The 24,698-nt window shown below is 47.7% G+C and overlaps 1 protein-coding gene across 2 annotated transcripts in view; it reads left to right on the top strand.

Moving 5' to 3' along the window:
* The window catches only part of GRK5 (G protein-coupled receptor kinase 5), a 229,804-nt gene that overhangs the window by 148,836 nt on the left and 56,270 nt on the right, over positions 1-24,698 (top strand). For both annotated transcript variants that reach the window (XM_023511674.1, XM_023511675.1), the window contains exon 3: positions 11,764-11,876. In XM_023511674.1, the coding sequence (XP_023367442.1) occupies positions 11,764-11,876 (113 nt within the window). The remainder of the gene's footprint in view (positions 1-11,763; positions 11,877-24,698) is intronic.

Raw genomic sequence — 24,698 nt, 5'->3', positions numbered from 1 at the left:
TACCAGCTCTCCCCGAGCTGGGCCCATGCACTGTGGCCACCTGAGGGGCCCGTGCCATCCTCGCTGCCCGTGCCCTGGCCTGCTTTCTCTTGGAAAACTCTGGTTGCCCTCCCAGAGTCCACATACCACAGGCTCTTAATTAAGAAAGTATGTTCCCATTTCATGTCACTTGAAAAGAATGAAAACAGTGACAGCATTTATTTATCTTCGCTAGCAAGATCATTCCTGTTTCTGAGTCCACTGGGGGTTAGCAGTCTTGAAGGAATTGACTGGGTTGTGAGATTTTAACCTCGGGCATGTGCCGTGGAGATGCACGTGGCTTCTTTCTGAGAGGCAGGCTCAGTGAGAGAGCTCAGGCCAGCGGGTCCCATCTGCCCTCCCGGAGATCAGAGCCGAGTGGCTCAGTGACTTTGGAGCAGGGCTTGCCTGCTGTGGTGCTGATGGGCAGTCAAGGGTCCTGTCCCCAGTTACGTCCATTTTCTTTCTGAATCTGTGGAGAAGTCAAAGCCATCATTTCCAGAGTCAAGTAGAGATGTGACCTGTCTAAATGGCAGCTGCTTACGTGGGGCCTACTGTGTGCTAAGACTGGGCTCTCATGTGCTGGGGCTAATCCTCGGCAGTAGTGGGCTACTCTGATGGCCTCTTCAGCATATGGGCTGGGCCCCACACAAAGGGACTTGCCCAGGACTGTGTAGCATTCAGGGCTGCCCAGCCATGGCGGCGCTATTGCCATGTGGACCAGGCTGATGCTGTGTGGTGGGGCTGTCCCCACAGTGTGGGATGTCTGGCTGTATTCCCCAGTCCCTCCCACTGATCAGCAGTAACTCCCCAGTTGTGCAAACCAAAAATGTCTGCAGACATTGTCAAAATGGGCCCCAGTTAAAAACTGCTGAATTAGAGGATAGAAGTAGGAGTCGGACCCAAGCCTGCACTTGTTCCCACCCTCTGCCAGCTCTGGAGAAGTCCCCCTTGCCTACTTCTGTGATACAGGCAGGCAGGATGTGTAGCGTCATAGTGTTTCTCAGATGTATCCTGCTCAGCCATAAAATAAGCACACGCCTTCTAGAATCTCCATGAAGATCCAGCTTCATGGTGGAGGCTGAGGACAGGAATTCTTTTTTTTTTTTTTTGCAATTTTTTTTTTTTGGCCGGGGCTGGGTTGAACCTGCCACCTCCAGCATATGGGGTTGGCACTCTACTCCTCTGAGCCACTCCTCTGGTACCCCCCAACAGGAATTCTTTAGTAGTACTGTAGCTTGCTCTGTGACCTGACTGTACAAGTCTTCACTGCAAAGTCCTTGCATATAGGTAATCGTTCTGAGTCTTCCAAATATTCTTTGAGGCCAAAAGGCTTATCAGTGAACACTAATAAGTTGCAAGTGACCAAAACCCAAATCAAACTAGCTTATGGGTTAGAGGAAATCTGCTGGTTTATGTAACTGAAAAGTTCAGAGTTGATCTCATGGCCTCAGGCGTGGCTGGATGCAGGCCTCAAACTTCATCAGGATACTCCTACTCTTTCTACAGCTGTGACTTCATTCTCTGGCAGGTGCTCCCCACGACCAAAGATAGCCAGCAGCAACTCCACCAGGCTTACGTGGTCCTAAAGGTTTAAGACCTCAGAGAAAGAAAAAGTAACTTTTCTGATGCCAATAAAACTCCAGGAAAAGACTCAGATGGGTGAGGCTGAGGTTGGCTTTACCTGAAGAATTATTGTGGACAGAGGAAGGGTGGCACTCCTAAGAAAGGAACACAAAGCCAGAAAACAACTTGTCTTTCTCAAAAGTATAGTTTGTGGACTGCTTCACTGGGCTAAGTACAGATATGCTTAGAAACACTAACAGCACTTGAGCATTGCTGAGTGTGCAGGTATGATCAGTAGACCCGTCTCACTGAACAGGTTGTAAAGGAGAATTGGGTGTTGGCAGATTCCCAGGGAAAGTTGTGAATGGTGTGAGTTCTACAAAAGAACGATGAATTGGAAACTTTAACACTGGTCGTTTTGCGTAGATAGTTGGAAAACCACTTCTCTAAATCTGAAAGGGTGTTAGCACAGAGATTTCTGGGCCCTGCCAGTGAAATTCAGATTCTGTAGGTCTGAAAGGGTGGGTGTTAAGAATATGCATTTTCATGTTCAGGCTCAGCACCCATAGCTCCATGGTTAGGGCGCCGGCCACATACATTGAGGCCAACAGGTTCGAACTTGGCCCGGGCCTGCTGAACAACAATGACAATTACAACAAAAAAATAGCCAGGCGTTGTGGCAGGCGCCTCCCAAATAGCTGGGAGGCTGAGTCAAGAGAATCGCTTAAGCCCAAGAGTTTGAGGTTGCTGTGAGCTGTGACGCCATGGCACTCTACCAAGGGCCACATAGTGAGACTCTGTCTCAAAAGAAAAAAAAAAGTCTGCATTTTCAACAAGCTCCAAGGTGATGGGGACAGGACTGGTCTGCTAACCATACTTTGAGCAACACTGTTCTAGAATGAGTTAACAGTTAGGATTTAATTATTTTATAGATGAAGAAACAAGCTCAGAGAATTCAGGGGAAATTAAATTAAATTTTCTTTTGTTTGGTCAGCTTTATTGAGGTATTATTTATATGCAATAAAATTCATCAACTTTAACTATACAATTCAATTACTATTGACATATATACTGTCATGTAACTACTACTACAATCACGAAGTAGAACATTTTAATCACGCAGACGTTTCCCTCATCCCCTTCTGTAGTCAGTTCCCCCCTTTACACTCCTCCCATCTGATTTTTGTCACTAACTTTGTTTGTCTTTTCTTGAATTTCAGATGAATGAAATCTATGGTATGTGAGTCTTTTGTATCTTATTCTTCAACTTAGCATGATGCTTTTAAGATTCTTCCATGTTGTATTGATAGTCAATGCCTTCTTTTTTTTGAGACAGAGTCTCCAGCTGTCACCCTGGGTAGAGTGCCATGGTGTCACAGCTCACAGCAACCTCAAACTCTTGGTCTTAAGCAATTCTCTTGCCTCAGCCTCCCAAGTAGCTGGAACTACAGGCACCTGCCACAATGCCGGCTATTTTTTTTTTTTTGGTTGTAGTTGTCATTGCTATTTGGCAGGCCTGGGCTGGATTTGAACCTGCCAGCTCCGGTATATGTGGCTGGTGCCCTAGCCATTGAGCTACAGGTGCCAAGCCAGTCCATGCCTTCTTAATACTGAGTGGTAGACCATTGTGATGCACCTCAGTTTGTTTTTCCATTTACCAGGTGATGGACATTTAGGTTCTTACTAGGGGTCACTTGACCTTGACGATCGGGACCTTGGCATAGAATGAGCCTAGGTTTTCTGATTTCAATCCTGGCTTCCTTCACTACTGATCACAGGGTCAGGTAACATGGACTTCAATACTCAGAAGCCCCTCCCTGATGCTTCAAAGGCAGTCAGAGGATCCCTGACCCCAAGAAGGAGACAGACTGAGTCTGAGGAGCTAGATCAGTATCACATTGTGAAAGACTAGGGGCTTAAGAGTCTGGGAAAAGGAAAGTGACCACTCCTCAAAGCAGAGACCAGCGTGTGGGCCAACTTGTAAATAAAGTTTTATTGGATCACAGCCAAACCCATAGATTAGTTATATAGACATACCTTGAGGATGTTGCAGTTTCAGTTCTAGACTACCATAATAAAATAAATATTAGAATAAAGCAAATTGCATGAACTTTTTACTTCCCAGTACATATAAAAGTTGTTTACATTATATAGTACTGTAGTCTATTGAGTTTGCAATAGCATTATACTTTTAAAATGTACATACCTTAATTTAAAAATACATTGTTGCTGGGGCAGCACCTCTGGCTCAGTGGGTAGAGCACCTGCCCCATATACCGAGGGTGGCGGATTCAAACCCTGCCCCAGCCAAACTGCAACAACAATAAAAAATAGCCAGGCATTCTGGCAGGCACCTGTAGTCCCAGCTACTGGGGAGGCTGAGGCAAGAGAATCGCCTAAGCCCAGGAGTTGGAGGTTGCTGTGAGCTGCGTGACACCATGGCACTCTACCAAAGGCAATAAAGTGAGACTATCTCTACCAAAAAAAAAAAAATACTTTGTTGCTAAAAAATGCTAATGATCATCTCAGCCTGAGCAACTTGTAATCATTTTGCTGGTACAGGGTCTTGCCTCAGGGTTGATGGCTGCTGTTTATCAGGGTGGTGGCTGCTGAAGGTTGCCATGGCTATCATAATTTCTTTTTCTTTTTCTTTTTTTTTTTGAGACAGAGCCTTAAGCTGTTGCCCTGGGTGGAGTGCTGTGGCATCACAGCTCACAGCAACCTCCAACTCCTGGGCTCAAGCGATTCTCCTGCTTCCGCCTCCCAAGTAGCTGGGACTATAGGCGCCTACCACAACCTCCGACTATTTTTTGGTTGCAGCCATCATTGTTGTTTGGCCGGCCCAGGCTGGATTCGAACCCTCCAGCTCAGGTGTATGTGGCTGGTGCCTTAGCCGCTTGAGCTACAGGCGCCGAGCCTTCTTTTTCTTTTTTAATAGATATTGGGGTCTTACTGTTGCCTAGGCTGATCTCAAACTCCTGGCCTACGTCATCCTCCCATGGGGGCCTCCCACAGTGCTGGGATTATAGGTGTGAACAACTGGACCTGGCCCAATTTCCTAAAATAAGACATTAGTGAAGTTTGTCATGTCAATTGACCCTTCCTTCCCTGAAAGATTTCTCTGTAGTATGCCAGGCTATTTGACAGCATTTTACCCACAGTAGAACTTCATTCAAAATTGGAGTCAATCCTTTCAAACTTCCTTCTCAACTAAGTTGATGTAATATTCTAAATCCCTTGTTGTCATTTCAGCAATATATATTCACAACATCTTCACCAGACGATGATGAAGATGTTTCCATCTCAAGAAACCACTTTCTTTGCTTATCCATAAGAAAGAACTCCTCATTAATTCAAGTTTTATCGTGAGATCATAACAATTCAGTCACATCTCCAGGCTCCACTTCTAATTCTAGTTTTTTTTTTTTTCTAATTCCAATTCTAGAACTTCTTCAATTCCTCCATGAAGTTGGAATCAGCTTCATACAAATTCTTGTTAATGTTGATGTTTTGACCTCCTCCTATGAATCACAAATGTTCTTAATGGCACCTAGAGTGGCGAATCCTTTCCAGAAGGTCTTCAATTGACTGCCTGGATCCATGAGAACAATCACTATATATGGCAGCTATAATCTTATGACATGTATTTCTTAGATCATAAGATAGAAAAGTTGAAAGTACTCCTTGATCTGTGGGCTGCCGAATGGATGTTGTATTAGCAGGTATGAAAATGTTAATCTCCTGTACATCTCAATCAGAGTTCTTGAGGAACCAGGTGCATTGTCAGTGAGCAGTAATATTTTGAAAGGAATCTTTTTTTCTGAGTAGTAGATCTCAATAGTGGGCTTAAAATAGTCAGTAAACCTTGCTGTAAACAGATGAGCTGCCATCCACGTGTCCCTTTTCCATTTATTGAGTGCAGACAGAGTAAATTTCACATAATTCTTAAGGGCCTTAGGGTTTTCAGAATGGTCAGTGGCCACTGGCTTCAATTTCAGGCCGCCAGCTGCATTCAGCCCTAATAGGGGAGCCAGCCTGTTCTTTGAAACTTTGAAGTCAGGCTTTTTTTTTTTTTTTTTTTTGAGACAGAGCCTCAAGCTGTCCCCCTGGGTAGAGTGCTCTGACATCACAGCTCACAGCAACCTCCAACTCCTGGGCTCAAGCGAATCTCCTGCCTCTGCCTCCCAAGTAGCTGGGACCACAGGCGCCCACCACAACGCCTGGCTATTTTTTTTGGGGGGGGGGGGTTGCAGCCATCACTGTTGTTTGGCAGGCCCCGGGCTGGATTCAAACCCGCCACCTTAGGTGTATGTGGCTGGCACCTTAGCCACTTGAGGCACAGGTGCCGAGCCTGAAGTCAGGCATTGACTTCTCCTATCCATGCCAGTCCTAGATGGTATCTTCTTACATCAGAAGGCCATTTCATCTGTTGTTTAATGTACCCACCTTCATCAATCCTATCTGGGTCTTCCGGATAACTTGTTGCAACTTCTTCATCAATACTTGCTGCTTCACCTTGTACAATTGATGGCAGGGCTGGGGCACTCTCCCACTGTGGGGTCCTTGGCAATGGACCTGGGTTTGTGGTGTGGTCAGTGGATTATCATGAGAATAGGTGAAGAGACAAGGGAGGTTTCAGCAAAGCACTTTCATGTCACTAGGTGAAGGTAGTGGGGACGGTGGGCTCCTTGTCTGTTTGTTGACAGTTTGGTAAGTGTCAGACTTGACCTGGGAAAGGTAGAGTTAGAAGTGACTCTGCTGTGCCTAGACCTCCAGGACACACATGTTGCCCACGTGTGTGCAAGTGCACATGTATTTTCAGACAGTCACACTCACTACCAAGGAAACTTACTTTGCTGACCCCTCACTAACACTCCTGATTCCTGATTCCCACATGACCTACCACTTTCTGTTCATTTCCTTTAGGCCATTCTTGAAGGTCTACTCAGTGGCATCTGCAGTCATCTCAAACCTAGCCCTGACTTCTTGTCCTTACTCACTTTGTCCCATATTTCACTATACCCTCCAGTCCTCCTGGTATCTCACCTGAAGATTCAGCTCCTTCCTCTCCCCTCAATCTCAAGCCCCATTTCTCTCTGGCTTTGACTTTTCCCCCTTGCTTCACCCAGACTCAGCCTCTCTCCCACCTGCATTGCCGTCAGCCACTCTCTCCGTCACCCCATTCCCATACTCTAGTGCACTCCCTCACGGGCAGCACCCCTGAAACTGACCCCACATCACATGAGGACATATGTGCCCCTTCTGCTGAGACATTTTCCTGGACATTTCCCAACGGATGTATGCAGTTTTGTCCTATGGACATGGTTATGTGGCTCCTCTTCCCAGCACTATCTGTGAATGTGCCTCCCTGTCCTGCTGGCTAGTAAGTAGACTGCTAAGGACAAAGACTAAGCAAGTGTCTGTTAACTTGCTAAGGGGACTGTCTGCTGGGTAGAAATGATTCTGTCTGAGAGCATGGCTAGAATTCATGTGTTGCAGGAAGGTATGGCAATCTCGTCTTCTTGGGCGACTGTAGGCATGCTTAGAAGGGGAGTGTCAGTCCCTTGAAGAAACAAACAACACATGTCACTTTGTAAAGCCAATTCACTCCAGCTCCTTACTAAGGCAGTAGCTGGTGCCTGCCCTGCCCAAAAGCCAGCACCTGAATCCAAAGGCTACAATGGCTCCCCAGATCTGTGACTTCCTCTGTAAATGTCTCCTGTTCCCTGCCTTCCCTCATCCCTCTTTCCAAGGAATGTACTTGAATCATTTTTGCTCCCAAATCATTGATTCCACAGTAAGACATTAATCCATTGCAGACTCTATGGCCTGGGAGCTCAGGGATCCACTCCCTGCCTTCCCAGTGGATCTCCTATCACCCTCCTGTGTGCATGGCAGGCCCCGTCTCCTGCCAGGGCACTTGGCCCTTTGATTAAGGGCACAACTCAGCTTATGATGCCCTTGCTAGATCCCTTTCCTTTTCCCAGTCACCTTCCTCTTCCAGAGGTCACATCACCAAGATGGTACCCCCATTCTTGGTCTCAGATGATGGCCAGTGATTAACTCCAACCCTATTACTACATTAACCTGCCAGTGGGTATAAGGTATGTCCCCTCCCACTTACCCAGAGACCCCAAGTGTTGAATTCCAGAAGAAATCTTTAATACTAATGGAAAATTCTAGTATCAAAACGCAGGAGACCTTAGGAAAGAGCTTGTTGGGTGAATGAAGGACCCAAAGAACAGAGTCAGGATGACTGGCTGCTTCGTGGGTATTTCAAGACAGGGAGCCTGGTGCTCCTTACATTATACCTGACGACAGCCTCTTTCTGGCATGGAGGAAAAGACCGATGAGGTACATGGCCCAAAGCAGGATTTTCACATTCTAGAAAAGCCTGTGTGTGTACGATGATACACAGTACGTGTGTGCCTGTGTGTACAGCGTCCTTGTCTTCTCCCAGCCTGAGAGAGAGAGAGATTCAGAGAGAGAGACAAAAGGTTCTGCCCACCTCCTCGCTGCTTGTGCTCACCAACTCCACAGTGCACACTTGGGAGACTGGCTGTGGACAGGCCCTCTTCCCACCTGGCTTTCACCAACACAATCAGCTTCCGTTGCAACAGACAGAAAAGGGTCCATTGGAAGGGCTCTTTACTGCAGAGCTCTTCATGCTTCCAACTGCAGTGTCATCGGACTTTCCAGAAGTGACCTGCACCTCGGGTTTGCTCTCGACACATCACGAACTTTGATTTGCACTCCCTCCTTTCAGCTTGATCATTCTTACATTCATGTTTTTCCCACTGTAGCCTCCCTATCCATTTCTAAAGGAAGTATGACAGCGCACTTTGATTTTCTTGTTGTTGTCTTGGGTGCTTCCTCAGAAGCATTTATCTTTATTTGAAGTTAAGAAAATAATTTAAAAGAAAATCACTGTTGGTCCCTGTATTTCTTCCTGGGCTTCTGACAAGTTGCTGTCTTGCCTGGGATCCTCTGTACAGCTGGGAGAGGCACAGAACTGAGGTGCTGACAGCTTGTGTCTGAATCACAACGGTGTTTACTGTGCACTGTGAGTTTATAACAGCCTTGTTTCCATACTGACAGCAAATGCCATATGGAGAGGGAAAAGCCTGTCAGATAAATCCATAAGGAATCACAGTATGGTACTTAAAATCTTAAAACTGCTTTTGGAAATGGGGCAGAGGGGGTACCTTGCTCAAATCACATAAGAGTTATGGTGCTTTCTCTCCCATAATTGAATAAAACAAGTTTGACATAAGGTAATTTACTTTCTTTCTGTGCTTGTGCTGAGAAGGCTCAGCTGATTGGGAAAGGATGCAAAGGTTTGTTTTCCTCTCCTTTAGAGATCAGGTTGGGTGAGAGGCAGTCAGAACGCAGGCTGTGTTTGCAGGACATTGTGTTAACAGGTACAGACTACAGACCTGTCACAGGCCACTGAGACCGTGTTCCCTACTGTGGCTGAAGATCACACTCATCTAACTTGACATTTTATTACTGTCACTTGGGATTCTGTCTGCTCACCCACACACACCCCCACTGCCCTTTCCAATCCAGTCCAAGCCCCCTGAGGGCTGGGACTGCATCCCTAGGTTCTCCCTCCCCCTTTGCACCTGGCACATATTGAGGCTAAATGCTTGTTGGAATGGCTATTTGAGAACCATCTGTTCTCGGGGAGGTGGAGACTGCATCCTCGCTTGAAGGGCAGAGTTAAGGCAATAGTCCAAGGCAAGTGTAAGCCACCAAACCACTTGGGGAGAGGGCCATGAGGAAGGCTCTGCTGGTGGCACATCCATGCTGATCAGAGTACCACTCTGTAGGGAATGAAATATTTCTGAAAGCCTCCTTCTGCCTATGATAGTTAGAACTGGTTAATTCCCACAAAAATAGTCCCTGCCTGCAGGTAGCTTACCCACGAAAGAAGTGGGCAGTAAAACTCTCTGGCCTTTATGCCTCATCCTTAAGGCTCCTTTAGTTCCAAGAGACAGAGACCAGCACTAACTGACCTAAGCAACCGCCCTGCGTGGCAACAGGCAGGCCTTAGTGGCACTGCCCTCACGGGTTCCTCTCCCCATGCAGTTCCACCAGCACTGTGCGGGCTTCATTCCCCGTAGGCTCTCAGAGCCTAGATGGAAAGAGTCTTGGCAGCTCCCAACCGAGCAGACATCACAGAGGCCCCGTCATCCCACAGGGCAGCAGGTGCCCCCAGTAAGTTGGGTGAAAAGCTCCTGACGGACTCCAGAGACCTCTTTGGTCACGTACTCTGATCTGATTGGTTTGAACTGAATTACAGCCGCATGACAGGGGCTTCTAATTGGTTAAGACGGTCACCATGCTCACATTTGCCCCATCTTTGTGGCTGAGAGATAGAGGCCTCTGATTGGCTAGGACTGGGTCATGTGGCCATCCTCCAAATTTGGAAGACATTGGCTCCCCTTTCAGAATTGGAGGCTTGGGTTGTGTTTGTATAGACTGAGAGAGAGGAGGTTCCCTAAAGGAAGGGAGGAGGGACAGACTAAAAACCCCACATCCGTGGTGAGAATAGATGGTCTTTTATAAGCACTTCCTATGTGCCAGCCTCTGGGTCCTCTCTGTGTACTGTCTTATTCAATCCTCACGACAGTCTTGGGTTAGGCCCCCCAATTTATAGATTAAAACCCGAGTCTTGTGAGGTGAGTTGCCCCAGGTCACTGTTGCAGGCAGTGTGTGGAGGGGCTGGGGTTTGAGCCCCGGCAGTTTAGGCCCCCAAGCCCACACACAAAGCTACCTGGAGATTCTCCCTCCCTGCAAGTCATGGCTTGGCCTCCTGTGGAGAGACTTTGTGACTCCAGAATCAAAGTGTGCTGGTGATGGTTGTGTTCATATCTCAAGAGAAACCCTTTGTAGGAAGACGTTGGCCTGGCTCCTTCTCTACACCTGGCAGGGGTTTAGTCATCCCTCCTGCCATGCCATCCTCCCTCCCAAGCTCCAGCACCCTCTTCCCAGTTTCCTCATGAGATCACCTGACTGTCCCATACAGAGCTGCAAAATTGATGGCCCAGTATTCAGTGCTAGGAAAGGTCTGAGGCAGCTTGTCTCCCGGAGTCTTTCTGACCAGAGAAAACTTCTTACAGAGGGGTTAGCATCACTGTAGAGAGAGCCAGAAGGAAAGGGTCTCCCATCCCAACTTCAGCATGAGATTTCTGCTCTCAGAGGAAGAAGCTAAGCCCAGAGAGGGCAGAGGAGTTATTTGCATTAACACAGCGAGTTGTTGCCTAGCACCCTGGTCCCTGGGCCTCCGACTGAAAGTCTGACATTATTTCCTGTTCAGAACCTTCTTGGCTACTGAGTGGCTAAGGGTGGGTCGCTTCCTGCCTCCCTACCTCAAGCTCCTCAGCTAGAAAATGCAGAGTTTTCATGATTTGAACCATCCTAACACTGGGCTTTTCTCCAACTGGGCAAAACTGATTTTGATGTTCTTAAAATCTATCCACTAGGATGCTTTGAACTAAAGTAATTGACATTTTTTTGAATTGCCCTAAACAAGGAGAATATGTTGTTTCATAAATAAGCCTTTCAGATGTGGTTTGGGCTGCGGACGTGGTTTAATTCCGAGATTCATGACATCACCAGGGCACCAACTCTACTTCTTGTAATTTCCCAGCTTTCACCTCCACGGTGTGTCAGCCTCATCCTCACAGTGGCTTCCCTGGCAGTGTCGAACACTATGGCAGACCCTGGCCTCAAAGCCATGCACTGCAGCCTCCAGAGGAAGAGAGCACCTCTGGTTCCGTGTTCCAGGAGGTCTGTGGCTCATTCTGATTGGACCAGCTTATGTGTTATGCCTGACACCCTATCCAGTCACTGTAATCGGGGAATGTGATGTGCTGACTGGCCGGCCAGGGTTTGGAATCATAGTCCCCAGAACTGCTGGCATGTTCATATGGAAGTCAGGGCATTATAAGGGAGGAGGAAAGGGGAGGAAGAGGCTGGGTCATAACTGGTCCCTTCCTCTACTGACCTTGTTTCTCAGTCTGCAGAGACTTTGAGTTAAATAAGCAGTCCTGAGAGTTTGCCAGTCATCTTGGTCCGTCCATCTGAGCCTCTAAATCCAGGTGTGAGGTTGACAGGAATGCGCTTCCTGGCCCTCTCCTGGGTCTCACCACATTCTTCTTTTCTTGTCTCCAGACAGAGATTACTGCAGTTTATGTGACAAGCAGCCAATTGGGAGGCTGCTTTTCCGGCAGTTCTGCGAAACCAGGCCTGGGCTGGAATGTTACATTCAGTTCCTGGACTCTGTGGTAAGTGCCTGCTCCAGGGAGATGGCCCTTTTGGTCTTCTGTGAACAGTGATTGTTTTTGCTCCAAGAAGAAAGATCAACCTCGTGGTTTAGAAAAGTGAGGAATAAACTCATGGCTTACAAAACTCTCAGTGCAGACTTTGAGAAAGCAAAATTGTCTTACAATCTAAACTCAATGGGTGGCCTAGGGTGGGCCACCTGCCCTCTGGATCATAATTGCTGCTGCCATAAAATGAGACCCAGTGAGCACTCTGATTCTGGGTGCCCTCTGCCTGGTGAAGTTGGGACGTTTTCCCAACACCCTGAGGAAGCTCTTGGATTCTATGGGCTCTTCCCCTAGTTGAGAAGCCATTTTGTAAAATTCCAAACTTTATGTGTGTTGGTATAATTGTTTTTTTTTTTTGAAACAGAGCCTCAAGCTGTCCCCCTGGGTAGAGTGCTATGGCATCATAGCTCACAGCAACCTCCAACTCCTGGGCTCAAGCGAGTCTCCTGCCTCCGCCTCCCAAGTAGCTGGGACTACAGGCACCCGCCACAATGCCTGGCTATTTTTTATTTTGATTGCAGCCATCATTGTTGTTTGGCGGGCCCGGGCTGGATTTGAACCTGCCACCTTATATGTATGTGGCTGGCGCCTTAGCCACTTGAGCCACAGGTGCCGAGCCAGTATAATTATTTACTCTCACTTTCCCCACTGGAATGTAAGCTCCCTGAGGGCAGGACCCTGGGCTTCCTGTTCATCCCTGCCGGCAGGGTCCTCAGTAAGTGTCAATGAATAGCACTGGCTATTTCAGGCCAGCCTGATGGCCGGTGGCTACACTGGCCTGGCCATCGGCCCTTTGGTCTTCTATCTGAGAAAAGAGGACAAAGGGTGGGGGGTGGCGAGGAATGGAGACCAGTTGTGAAAGGAGCAAAGTCCTTTCCCAAGCCTCCTCCCAGGGGCAGGGGCTGAGAGGCTGTTGTCTCCTAGAGGCCCACCTGCCATCATTGGCTGAAGCCACCCTGACCCATCTTAGTTTGGGGGACAGCCTTTGGGGCTCAATTTCTCTGTCTTTAGGACCTCAGTGCAAAGCTCTAGACTCACATGCCAGACATGTCTGCTGAAGTTACCAGGGCCTCTTCAAAGTCTGAACCCCACTCAACACCTGCTGCTCCCAGGCCCCCAAACCACCATCCCTGACACTTTCACTATTTCAGTGACCAGCTCCCGCAGTCACCTGAGCCTGAAATCTGTACGGTCCTTGACTCCATCCTGTCCTCATGCTCCCCCACCTCCTCCCATGCTTGGCATGACTCCCCCCAGGCCAGCTTCGTCCTCCTGGAGCTCGGCCTTGGTCCTGGTGCGGGCTCTTCCTTGGCATCTTTTGCATGAGTGATTACGGTAGTTCTCAGTCTTAGCCGAGCATTCAAAATACCTGGGGAGCCTTAAAAACTACCAGAGGCTGAGCTGAAGCCCAGACTAATTAATCTGATTCTCTAGGGGTGGGGTCTATTATTTTTATAACTTTTTATTATGGAAAATTTCAAACTATAAAAGGTAAAAGTTGACAGAACAGTTAAATAAACTCCCATGCACCTTTCACCCCAATATTCTTTGATCCACACCTCCATTCTACCCTCTGTAGCACTTGGTGTAAATTTCAGATATTATATTATTTCACCTGTGAACTTTTTAGTATATATCTTGCTAAACAATCAGAGCTCTTAATAGAACGATATACAGCTAAACAATTTTCTACTGTCATCAAATATTAGTGTTAAAATTTTCAGTTTTCTCATATATTTTATAACTGCATGTTTTAACAGATTGAATTGGCCTGGATGAAGTTCATACATTGTGGTTAGTCACTATTTCTCTTGATTCTAGGCACCCCCGAAACCATCCATTTCCTCTTACAATGTATTTGTTGTTCCTCCAGGAGAGTTTTCCAGTCTGAATTTTGCGCTCATCCCTTGTAAACTGCTAGTTGGATCTTGAAACTTGACAGATTCGGTTTCTGTTTGGTGGGGTGAGAGTGTGGCAGGGTAACTTCATAAGTGGTTTTATGTTCTTCCATCGGGGGAACATAATATCTGGTGGTTTTTCTTTTTGAGATGGCAGCAGCCATCAATATTCAGTAGGTAAATCTGTTGATTAACACAGGGTCACAACGCAGCACATTCTTATTCTATTGTTCCTTCTTAGTTTGCCAACTGGGACATTTCCTTTTGATTACTGTTGGGTGACCCAGTGGTAAAGTTCATATAGGAAAAGCTTGATTCTTTCTGTGCATTTATGTCTTGGAGGTACCAAATTGGTTTACTAGCATCCTCTAACTCTAAACATGCTGGGTGCATTTTAATGTTTCCTGGAGGGGACCCCAGTTGGCATGAGAGTTCTTTACTTACAGTTTTAGAGTTTTCCACAGTCTGAATTTCCAAACAGAAACTGAACCTGTCAAGTTTCAAAATCCAACTAGCACTTTACGAGACATGAGTGCGAAATTCAGACTGTGGAAAACTCTAAAACTATAAGAAAGGACTAGGGCCCAGCAGTCACTGGTAATCTCTTTTGTTGTCTGGGATAAGACAGCATTCCTGGGCTCTAATACTCTTATATTAGAGTCTGTTGTTTTTCAAAAGAGCCCTGGTTCCTTTCTGGGAAATGGTGCTTAGAGGTCATAGTTCAGCACTGGGGGTGCCCATTGCCACTAGATACGCTATTGTTTCTGGCAGATATTGGCATTTCTCAAATCTCCCAGCACTTTAATATGTACCCAGGGTTGGGAAGTATTGACATCTAGGATAAAGTCCAGGTTCTGAGGCTGGCTTACCAGATCGTCTGTCAATAGGCCCCTGCTCACCCTTTCACATTCACCCTGCACTGGAGTATTTCTGGAGCCCTGTGTTCTGGCCTGCCCACTTACTTGTGGTGGCTCTGATTGGGCAGGCAAGGTTAAACCCATTGGCACTGGCTCCTTTACCTGCTTGCCTGAATTGCCTCCCCATGGTCCCATTTGCCTAGCAAATGCCTGCTTGTTGTTTTGTGTTCTGCTCTCATAAACCTTCCTGATATCCCTCTCCCTCTGCTGTATCCCTCTAATGTGGGTGCTGGCCCATGACACTCACCTGAGCCACATCACTGCACCTGTTGGCAGATGGTGAACAGATCCAGGGACAGGATGCCAGGGCAATGCTGGCTCTGTCACCAACTCTCTGTGCCCCATGTCTTCATCTGTAGGTGGGGTGTAGCTATGTCTGATGATGGTAGAGGTGCTGAATAGAGATACCATGAGTTCCTGCTACTCACAGCAGTGTCTGGCACATCACAGGTGCTCAGTGACTGTAGCCGTTGGGGCTCTGTATACCTGTCTCCCTCACTAGCCAGAAGCCTTTTAGTGGCACAGATGTGTTAGAATAGAATGTGGCCCATAGTGTTAGAATAAGCCCCTAGTGCCACACCTGACAGATGGTCAGTGCTTAGACCAGCAGTTCTCAACCTGTGGGTTGCAACCCACAGGAACTATATTAAAGGGTTGCGGTCTTAGGAAGGTTGAGAACCACTGGCTTAGACACAGGCCCAGTGTGGGGCTGGTGACTTACTCAGAATCACAGAGCAAGTGAGGGGCAGAGTTAAGCCCAGAACCCAGGTCTCCTACCCCCAGTCCTGTGCACCTTCCTCCCCAGCATGCTTCCTCTGCAGTCAGGTGGATTATGGGTCAAGCTTTCTAAGGTCTGCAGTGAGGCTGGGCTTCTTGTTTAATGAAGACGTCCCATGAATCTTTTTGCAAAGTGAACCATCACACCTACCAGAAACCTGTCCAATGGTTCTGTTTTTCCAAGATTGGATTTTCTGAAAACAAGACCCAGATATCTGAAAAGCCAAGTTCCATGATTCTATTCCTAATCCTGCTCGAGGGGTGAGTCTGGGAGAACATTCAGTTGCCTGTTCTGTCTGTGAAATGGCAGATTTGGGATCATTACACATCCCATTGCACTCATCTCTACAGGGCCTTTTTTGGTAGCCATCAAACTTGGGGACTGTTGGCCAAGAATACATCCAAAGCCCCAGGTGCAGCCCCCCTCAGAGCTGCCTGGAGTGCTCACAACCCCCTGTGGCCTGCTGTGCCCTTAGCAGGACTTGGTCTTGGTTTCTTTTCTGTGGAGTCACAGTGAACCACGGCAAAGTCTTCACTTGAGGCAGGACCAGACCCCCCCGCACCATTCTTTTAGTCTTTCATTCATTTAACAAAAGTATTCTTTGCCAGGTTCTGGGCCCTTGTGATAAATTGGCAAATAAAATGGACCAAGATTTCTGTCCTCCTTTTGTTTACCTTCTAACCAGGAAGAGATAGGCCATACACAGTAAGCATAATAAGGCAATGATAGGGAACACTGGAAGGGTAAGTGGGATGGAAAAGAAAAACTGGAGCAGGTTAAAGGGGGCTGGGAGTGTGGGGACTGGTTACATTACTAAGTTGGTTGGTCAACAGAAGTGTCTTTGAAAAATGTCATTGGACTGATGACTAGGAGGAGTTAAGGGAATTGGCCAGGTGAGCGTATGGTGGAAAAGCACTGTGGGCAGGGAATAGCCAGTGCAAAGGCCTGCAGGTGCCAAGATGGAGACAGGGGAGCAAGGGCAGAGGGTAGGAGAGAAGTGGGTTAGATATGGAAGACTGTGCCATTAAGAAGTTAGGGGAGCCATTGGAGAGACGTTAGCAAAGTAATGTTCTGGTCTGACTCAGGTTTCTCAAGGATCTCTGTGGCTTCCGCACTGGGGGCGGGCTTTGACAGGTGGGTGGAGAGCAGGGAGATTTGATAGGGGGCCTCGGAAGCAATCCGTGTGAGAGTGAGTGGTGGCTCAAGGCAGCATGGAAGCCACTGGCAGTGGTGAGAAGTGGTTAGATTTGGGACACGTTTAGAAGGCAGAATTACAACTATTTCCTGGTGGGTTGGGGGTGGGAGAGAAGAATTAAGGAAGATATCAAAGTTTGGACTTAAGCAGTTGGAAGGATGGAGTTAGGATAAGGCAGTGGGGGATCATGCTGTGGGAGGAGCAGAGGCTCCATGTGGGCATAGTGAGAGGTGCCTGCTGGACAGCTGAGGGCACATGTTCCTGGGCAGGTGAGTGTTCAAGGGTAGAGTTTATGGGAAAGGGCTGGGCTGGAAATGTAATAGGAAACTGGGAGTTGTCAACATATAGCTGGTATTTAAGCCAGGGGCTGAGTGAGCTCACCAAGGAGATGAATGTCAGGGGAGAAGTGATGAGGACCAAAGACTGAGCCTTGGACCAAGGGCTGTTCCCCATTTGGAAAAGATGAGGCAGCAGCAGATTTGGGAGTTGTGTGGAGAGTTGATGAGGTGGAGCAGGATGAGGCTAAGCCTAGGAGCCTGTGGAATTTTCCAGCCACGTGTTTTGTTAGACACTTATAGTCAGTTTGAGAAGGAAGAAAAACAAAACAAACCCAGTGATGCCCATTTTCATTCTGGTCGTACGGCTGTTCTCTCTCTCTGGGCTTGTACAAAGAGCTGTTTTTTGGAAAGGAAATGTGAGTCTGGCTCCATGCATTAATGCGTCAAATGCTCTTTACATACGCCTTAATGGGGCCGTCACTCACAAGAGGGGCCCCATCCCTGGGAATCAGCAAGGCCTTTTCATCGCCCATCTTGACGTCAAACGACCAGCCTTTGGAACGCCTGTTTTACGCATGAAGACTTTATTGAGTTTTCCAGGCCCTGGCGTAACTTCTCTAAAATTCGTTTTTCCTTCCATCCCGACTGGAACTCAGAGGAGGGAGGAGGTGATGGTGTCCTTAGTGTGGCAGTGCTGCCTTGGGCACTTCCTGGCCCAGCCAGCGCCATCCACAGCGTTCTCCCTATGTTGAATTTCTACCGAGAGGAGTCTATTAAAAATAACCTGTCTTCCTTGGGCTCTGACGTCGTACCCAGAAAAGGCTGTTCTCCTGCAGTGTTAATGTCTGCATTTCTCAAGTCAAGTGGAAGACTGTGGCTGTTTTTAAATGAGGCCCAGGTGATTTTCTGGGCAGCAGAACTGTTTATGCGTCATTCACCAGACTGCAGGGGCAGGTAATTCAGCCTTTAGTGTTGGTCACTGAGGGGCCTCCAGGAACATGAGAAAGACCATGCTGTCCTACCCACACACACACACCCCCTGCCCCTAGGAGAAACTGAGTCAATGATCTAAGCCAAGGCCACAGCTAGGTCTGGCCTCTAGTGGTCAAAGAGGGTTTGCCCAGATGATCAGGGCATTGAAAAGGGTTCAGGGTAATATCAACCCTCAACAGGCTAAGGGGGTCTTGCCATGAACATTTTCAAGAACGATGGATTTCTTTCTCTCTACCCTCTTCTCTAAGCTTCTGACCACATGCTGGCTCCTTCGAAACCCTCTTGTCCCCATGCTTGGGTGAGACAGAAAGTTTTCATGTCTCTTCTTGGGATTGTGGGAGGTTTGGCAAATACTCAACCAGATTCACGCAGTACATCTCTGTCGGGTGTCTGCTGCATGCCAGGCCCTATTCCAGCAGTTGGGGACCACACAGTGGACAGGAGAAGTAAGTTTCTGCCTTTATGAAGCTTGCTTTCTAGTTAAATGAAAGATTAGAAAATAAATAAGGAATTTTTAAAGTAAGTAACACCAGCTATGAGTTCAAATACTTGTTAAATATTAGTTATTATCTCAAAATGTTGTGGCTTGACACACAACAATAAACATTTCTTATAGTTTTTGTGGGTCAAGAATTTGGGAGTGATTTGGCTAGGTGCCACTGACACTCAAAGTCTCTCATGAGGTTATATCAGGATGTTGGCTAGGCTGTTGTCATTTAGAGGTTTGACTGTGGCTGGAGGATCTGCTTCCAGGCTCACTCACATGACTGGCAAGTTGGTGCTGGCTATTGGCAGGAGGCCTCAGTTATTCTCCTGGTGAGCATCTCTTTGGAATTGTTCAGAAGTCCTCAGAACATGGCTTGCTTTCTCCAGAGGAAGCCATCCAAGAAAGCACAATAGAATCTGCAGCATCTCCTATGGCCAGAGCAATTACAGTGTTGTTTCCTTATTACTGTACTAGTAACACAAGTTAGCCCCAGCCTATGAAAAGACCATGAAAGGCAGGAGCAAGGATTATTGAAGGCCACCTTCGAAGGGAGCAATTACAACTATGAGGTTACAACAAATGAAATCTTGTATGAGGAGATGTTAAAAGGCACTCCATTCATGGGTCAATGGGCACTTGGGCTTCTTCCATGACTTGGCTATTACGAATTGAACTGCAATGAATAATCTGGTGCAGATATCTTTTTTGCAAAGTGATTTTTGGTTTTTTGTATATACTCCTCGTAGAGGAATTGCAGGATCCAACAGCAGGCCAATTTTTAGATCCCTGAGTGTTCTCCAAACTTCTTTCCAAAAGGAATGTATTAGCTTGCATTCCCACCAGCAGTGCAGAGATGTTCCTTTTTCTCCACATCCACGCCAACATCTGTAGTTTTGGGATTTTGTTATGTGGGCTACTCTTCCTGGAGTTAGATGGTATCTCAGGGTGGTTTTGATTTGCATTTCTCTGATGATTAAAGAAGACGAGCATTTTTTCATGGGTCTGTATACCGTGCGCCTGGATTAATAAATTATGGTATATGTATATTATGGAATACTATGCAGCCTTAAAAAAGATGAAGCCTTTACCTCTTTTATGTTTACATGGAGGGATCTGGAACATATTCTCCTGATTAAATTGTCTCAAGAATGGAGGGAAAAGTATCCAATGTACTCAGTATTTCTATGAAACCTACTTATATTTACTCACACTTTCTTATGAAAGATAGAACACAACTACAGCCCAGGATGAGGGAGAGAAATGGAGTGGGAAGGGAGAGGAGGGGAGGGTAAAAGGCAGGACCACACCTATGGAGCATATGACAAGGGTACAAGTCAAATCTGTCAAGTGTAGAACATAGATGTTTTGGCACAATAATCAAGTAAATGAAGTAAAAGCTATATTGATTGGTTTGATCTAACCATGTCAGATTGTGTAAAAAATAAATAAATCAGCACATTGTACCCTACATATGCATGAATGTATTCATGATGTATGTGTATCTGACTTAATAAAAAAAATTTTTTTTAAAGGCACTCCAAGGTACTCATTAGCCTTGAACTAGGGAAGATCACGAGATCAGTGGGCTATCACCTGGCTTTAGATATGCCTGATTATCTGCAGTTCTATTGCTAATTATCTATTGTGTCTCACCAGGGGAGCTATGTAATCTGCTTATCTTTCTATCACTGCTTTGACCTCCCAAAGGGAGGAGGGTGAAGAGTGCTAATAATTCTTCAGTTGCATATAGAGCCCCCAGTACAGTTGGTGAATTCAGACCCTGGGAGCAGGATCATCTGGAAAAAATACCACTTCTAAAATGGAGGGGTTTTGTTTTAAAAAATTTAGGGGGTACCAATATTTTTTGGATTAATTGTATTATGCTGTCACTGGAACAGTGTACATTGTACCCAATAGGTAGATTTTTATGCCTCATCCCCTTTCCCCCTTTTTAGTTTCCAATGCGCATTATACCTTATTATGACCATGTCTGTCTCTCACTTATCTCTCACTTCTAAGTGAGAACATGTGTTTGTTTTTCCGTTCCAGAGATACATCTCTTAGGATAATGTTCTTTGGTTCCATCCAAGTTGTGCAGCAAAAGACATTATTTCATTCCTTTTGATGGCTTAGTACTCCATACACCACCCACCTCTGCACACACACACTTTATCCACTCATCAGTCAATGGACACTTACATTGGTTCCATATCTTTGCAGTTGTGAATTATGCTGCGATAAACATTCTGGTGCAGGTATCTTTTTGTAAAATGGGTTTATATAGTTGATATGTGTGGATGTCTGATCTTTTGGGTACCCCACCCATATTCCCAAATAACATGGCTATTCTAGAAGCTTCCGTGATGACACTCCTAAACTACAGTTGATTGGAGCTCTGGGGAACCTGTGAGCCAGGATGGACCAATGAATCCTTTATCTGGACTTGATAGACTTGAGTGTAACTTCTTTGCTGGAGAAGCCTTAAAATACAAACCCTGGGAACTGCTCACATCCCTGGTTCTCGGGCTCTCGGGCCAGCTGCACTTCCTTTCCCTCCACAGTTTGGTTGTTCAGCTCATCCTTGGATTCCAGGAGCCGAGAGATTACAGTCTTGCCTGAACTAGGGTAGGCTGGGATTCTTCTCATTCAGAAACCAAAAAGTAACATGGAAAGTGAAAGCCCTTTGCATGGTGGCTTCAGGGACGGAGAAATAGTTCTGAGAGGGCAAGAGGAGGTGGAGGCCACTCAGACAGGAGGCAGGACCGCACAGCCCTTCTGCCACAGGGCTCTGACAGCTGCCAGGGAGATATTGCCTGAGAGGGGTGAGTCACCTCCACCTGGGAGTGGTGCAGCTCCCCTTTCTTCTTTCCTTCTGTTCAGCGTTTGCCTCAGGCCAGGACGTGATTCACAAGCCAGCCCCTGTGAAGGTCCGGGTCACCGTAGGGTCTTTCCTCCCATTCTCAGTCTGTACCAGATGTGGGCAGGGTCCACTCTTCCCTCCTTTCTCAGGTTCCCTCCCACATGTTGCTGTAGCTGGACAAATGAACCTCTCCTACCAGGCCTGAGAGGCCACTCGGATGGGGGCCCAGGATCAGAGAAGAGTATTTGCCCAGGTGGGCACCTCGTGCAGTGTGCTACATCCCAGCTGGGGGCAGAGAGGGAGTGGGATCAGTGCCCACCCGTGAAGGACAGTGCAGAGTTTCAGTCAGGGTCCTGGCGAGAAATGGACAGCCAGCCCACAGCAGAGATGAGGGAGTTTAGTGAAGGTCTGTTTACCAGCTGCAGGGCGGGCAGGGAAATCAGCAGCGGCCACTCCAGGACCTCTACACCTCTGCCACATGTCAACCCCAGTGACGGGGAAGGGACTCACACAGGAGTCAGTGTGAGTCTGTGGTGCCCCAGAGGGAATAGCAGAAAACCACCCCACCCTGGCTCCCTCCTGCCCCACAGCAGGGCAGGAAAGGTCAGGGGCTTTGGTGGGGTGGCTGGCAGCACAGGCAAGATGCCAGGGCCAGTGTGGGCAGATCTGGGTGGCTCTCCAGCTAGGGCCATGGCCAGCGGTGTGCCAGCCAGGCACGTCACTTGTCCCTGCCTCGAGGACTCTGGGAAAGCTGACCGCATCGATAATTACAGAAGCTGGAGGTGGCAAGACCTCATGGCATCTCTGACTTCATCTTCCTGTTGAGGCAGGGGAAGGTCTCCAGGGAGAAAGAGGTGACAGCTAAAGTTAGCCCAAGGCAGGAAGGAATTCGGCCCAGACTCTGCTCTCTAAACCAATGCCAGCCTCTTTGAAAATGTGGCAGGTTCTAGAAATCATCTGAGGGAAATGTGTTTTAATAGCCAGGACATATTTTCACTGGCATTCTCCGAGATTGATGATGTAATTACAGTAGGCCAAGAGAATGAAATATTGGGTTTATAAACTAAGATGTACACAGATGTTTATGCTCTTTGGCAGGCACAGATATGTGAATACTACTTTGTTCCTTAAGCTCAGTGTAGTATTTTGCTCCTTGTGTTAGGGAAAAGCCTAACACAAAGGCCGTCCTGTGTTTGGCATAAATCACAATGCAGAGAGACAGCTCCTTAGCCGGTGCCTTCCTTGGTGGCACCTGGAATGTATCTGGGAAGAGAAGTGACCTCCAAAGGGGTTGGTAGGTGCCCTCTGGGTGTCAGAGCTGAGCTGGGGGCAGGGAGAAGAGCTCAAGTGGGCAGAATAGCAGAGAGGACTGTGTGAGTCCCCTTTGGGGGAGGAGGAGAGGCCTACCCTGTCTGGCCACCTCCCACAGGTGGCATTCACAGGGACGGTCCTTGTGTGCAGTTCACCTCTCTTCACTAACGTCATTGTCTGGCTGCCATTTCCCAAGTCAGCTCTCGTTATAACATTCTAGGTTGTTGGCACAAACTCTCATTTGCAGCTTATGCTTTTGGATTTAAGCTGGTTTAAGCTCCCTTACCACCTGGGCAAGGGTGTTTCCAGAGCAGTGCTATCTGGGCCACCAGCCTCAAGGAGTGGGATCTATGTAGGGTGCTGCCCACACAGCCCAGCCGCCATTGCCATTGCCCATGAGCCCAGCCCTGCGTAGGGTGACCATGGAGACAGGGCCTGTCACTCCAGGTGACTTAATCGGCATGGAAAGGCCAGCTGGAGGCCTCCCATCAGTCTTCCGCCTCCCAACACAAATGTTCTCCAAGTGGTGGCCTGGCATGGACTCCTTAGAGAAAGGCCTTTTGATTCTGGCTGAGGAGGCCTGTCCCCGCATGCTCCCAGCTGCCTCACTGCAGACCTGCGTGCCCGTCTGCCCCGCTGGGCCTGGCCTAGGGATGTTATTTTTCTAACGTGGGTTTTAGTCCTGAGAACAAGAATATTTTCAGGTGGTTACTGAGGCTGATTAGTGTACCCCAGGCCTCCATTTAGTTAAATAGAGCTGCCTTCACAGATGTATTTTTGGGCAGTGCAAATCCAGTGTTCTGAATGGGATGGAGTTACCCCAAGGGGTGATCGGCCATGCGTCCAGGGCCTGGGCCCTGCAAAGCAGCCTGGCTACATTCTCATGGTGCCAGACCATGAGGCGGGGTGTCTGGAAGCACCAGGACACTGGGTGCTTCTCTCCTCACCCTGGCAAAGGTGGGCAGTTGGCCCTAGCTTCCTCAGCCCTGCAGAGAGGCCACTGCAGCCCTGTTACTTGCTAGCTGTCCTGCGTTTCCCCCAGTCATTTGCCCTCTCAGCCTCAGTTTCCTCATCTGCAAATTGGGAATAATAATACCTATCCCATAGGAGGAGCCCCATAATCAGGACTCCACATGGGAAGGTGTGTATGTCAGTTTAGAGGATGGTTGGGGGAAATAGAGGGAGAAAATAATAGGAAAAAGCCAAGAAGAAAGAACCACCTTCGCTCCTCAAAGCATCTCATGAAACCATCAGTCGAATCAAATTGTCAAGAGACCCGCAGTCCTTCAAGTCTCATCTCGATGGTGAGGAGGACGTGGCCCAGTGGGAGTCCTGAGGCCCAAGTGAGTCCTGGCTCTGTGGGTGTCGACTGCGTGACTTGGGCAAGTCCTTCACTTCTCTGAGCCTCAGTATTCAGCCCCATAAAATGAGGGGTTGGATTCCAGACCATCATCCAGTAGCCCTGGGTTCCAAATGATCATAGTGTCCATGTTTCTCCCTTGGAGAAAATCATCGGATTTTGTCTGTCCCTTAGAAGAGAGACGGCAAGACCAGGAAACTGACTCACTTGGGATGGAAACATGCCTGGCACATCTGTGGACACTGCAGGTGCTGCCTATGCTCCCCTTTGTCTGGGCTAGCCTGGTCCTAGACCCCAGACACTGAGCTGTGAGGTTTCCTTGAACCAGCATGGGGCCAGGCGTCTAACCACCCAGCAGGGTACCCCAGGAGAAGCCTGGATCTGTCTGTGCTGGTATCATTTCCTCTCTTTTGAAATAGCCTTACTTTTGGGCTGAGTCTGACAAATCCTTGGGTGGTGGATTTTGAAATGGTTGTAAACAATTTGCAATTATTTCCTTTGTCTAAATGAGAAAGACAAGCTTACTCAGGCTTCTTGTTAACTCAAGGCCTTTCATCCACTTGGCAAGTACGTCAGATGTGACTGAGGGAGCCCCTTTTGGGTCGAGGGAAATAAAAATGTCTGGGTCTTAGAGGCCTCGCTTCTTTAGAGCCCAGGCCCCGCTGGCTTGGCTGGCTATCTGGAGGCCTGAGTTCCTCGG

The sequence above is a fragment of the Otolemur garnettii genome, unplaced genomic scaffold (genome assembly GCF_000181295.1).
Source record: "Otolemur garnettii isolate 467f Iridium unplaced genomic scaffold, OtoGar3 scaffold00021, whole genome shotgun sequence".
Lineage (NCBI taxonomy): Eukaryota > Metazoa > Chordata > Mammalia > Primates > Galagidae > Otolemur > Otolemur garnettii.
This window is presented reverse-complemented; position numbering and strand designations above follow the sequence as displayed.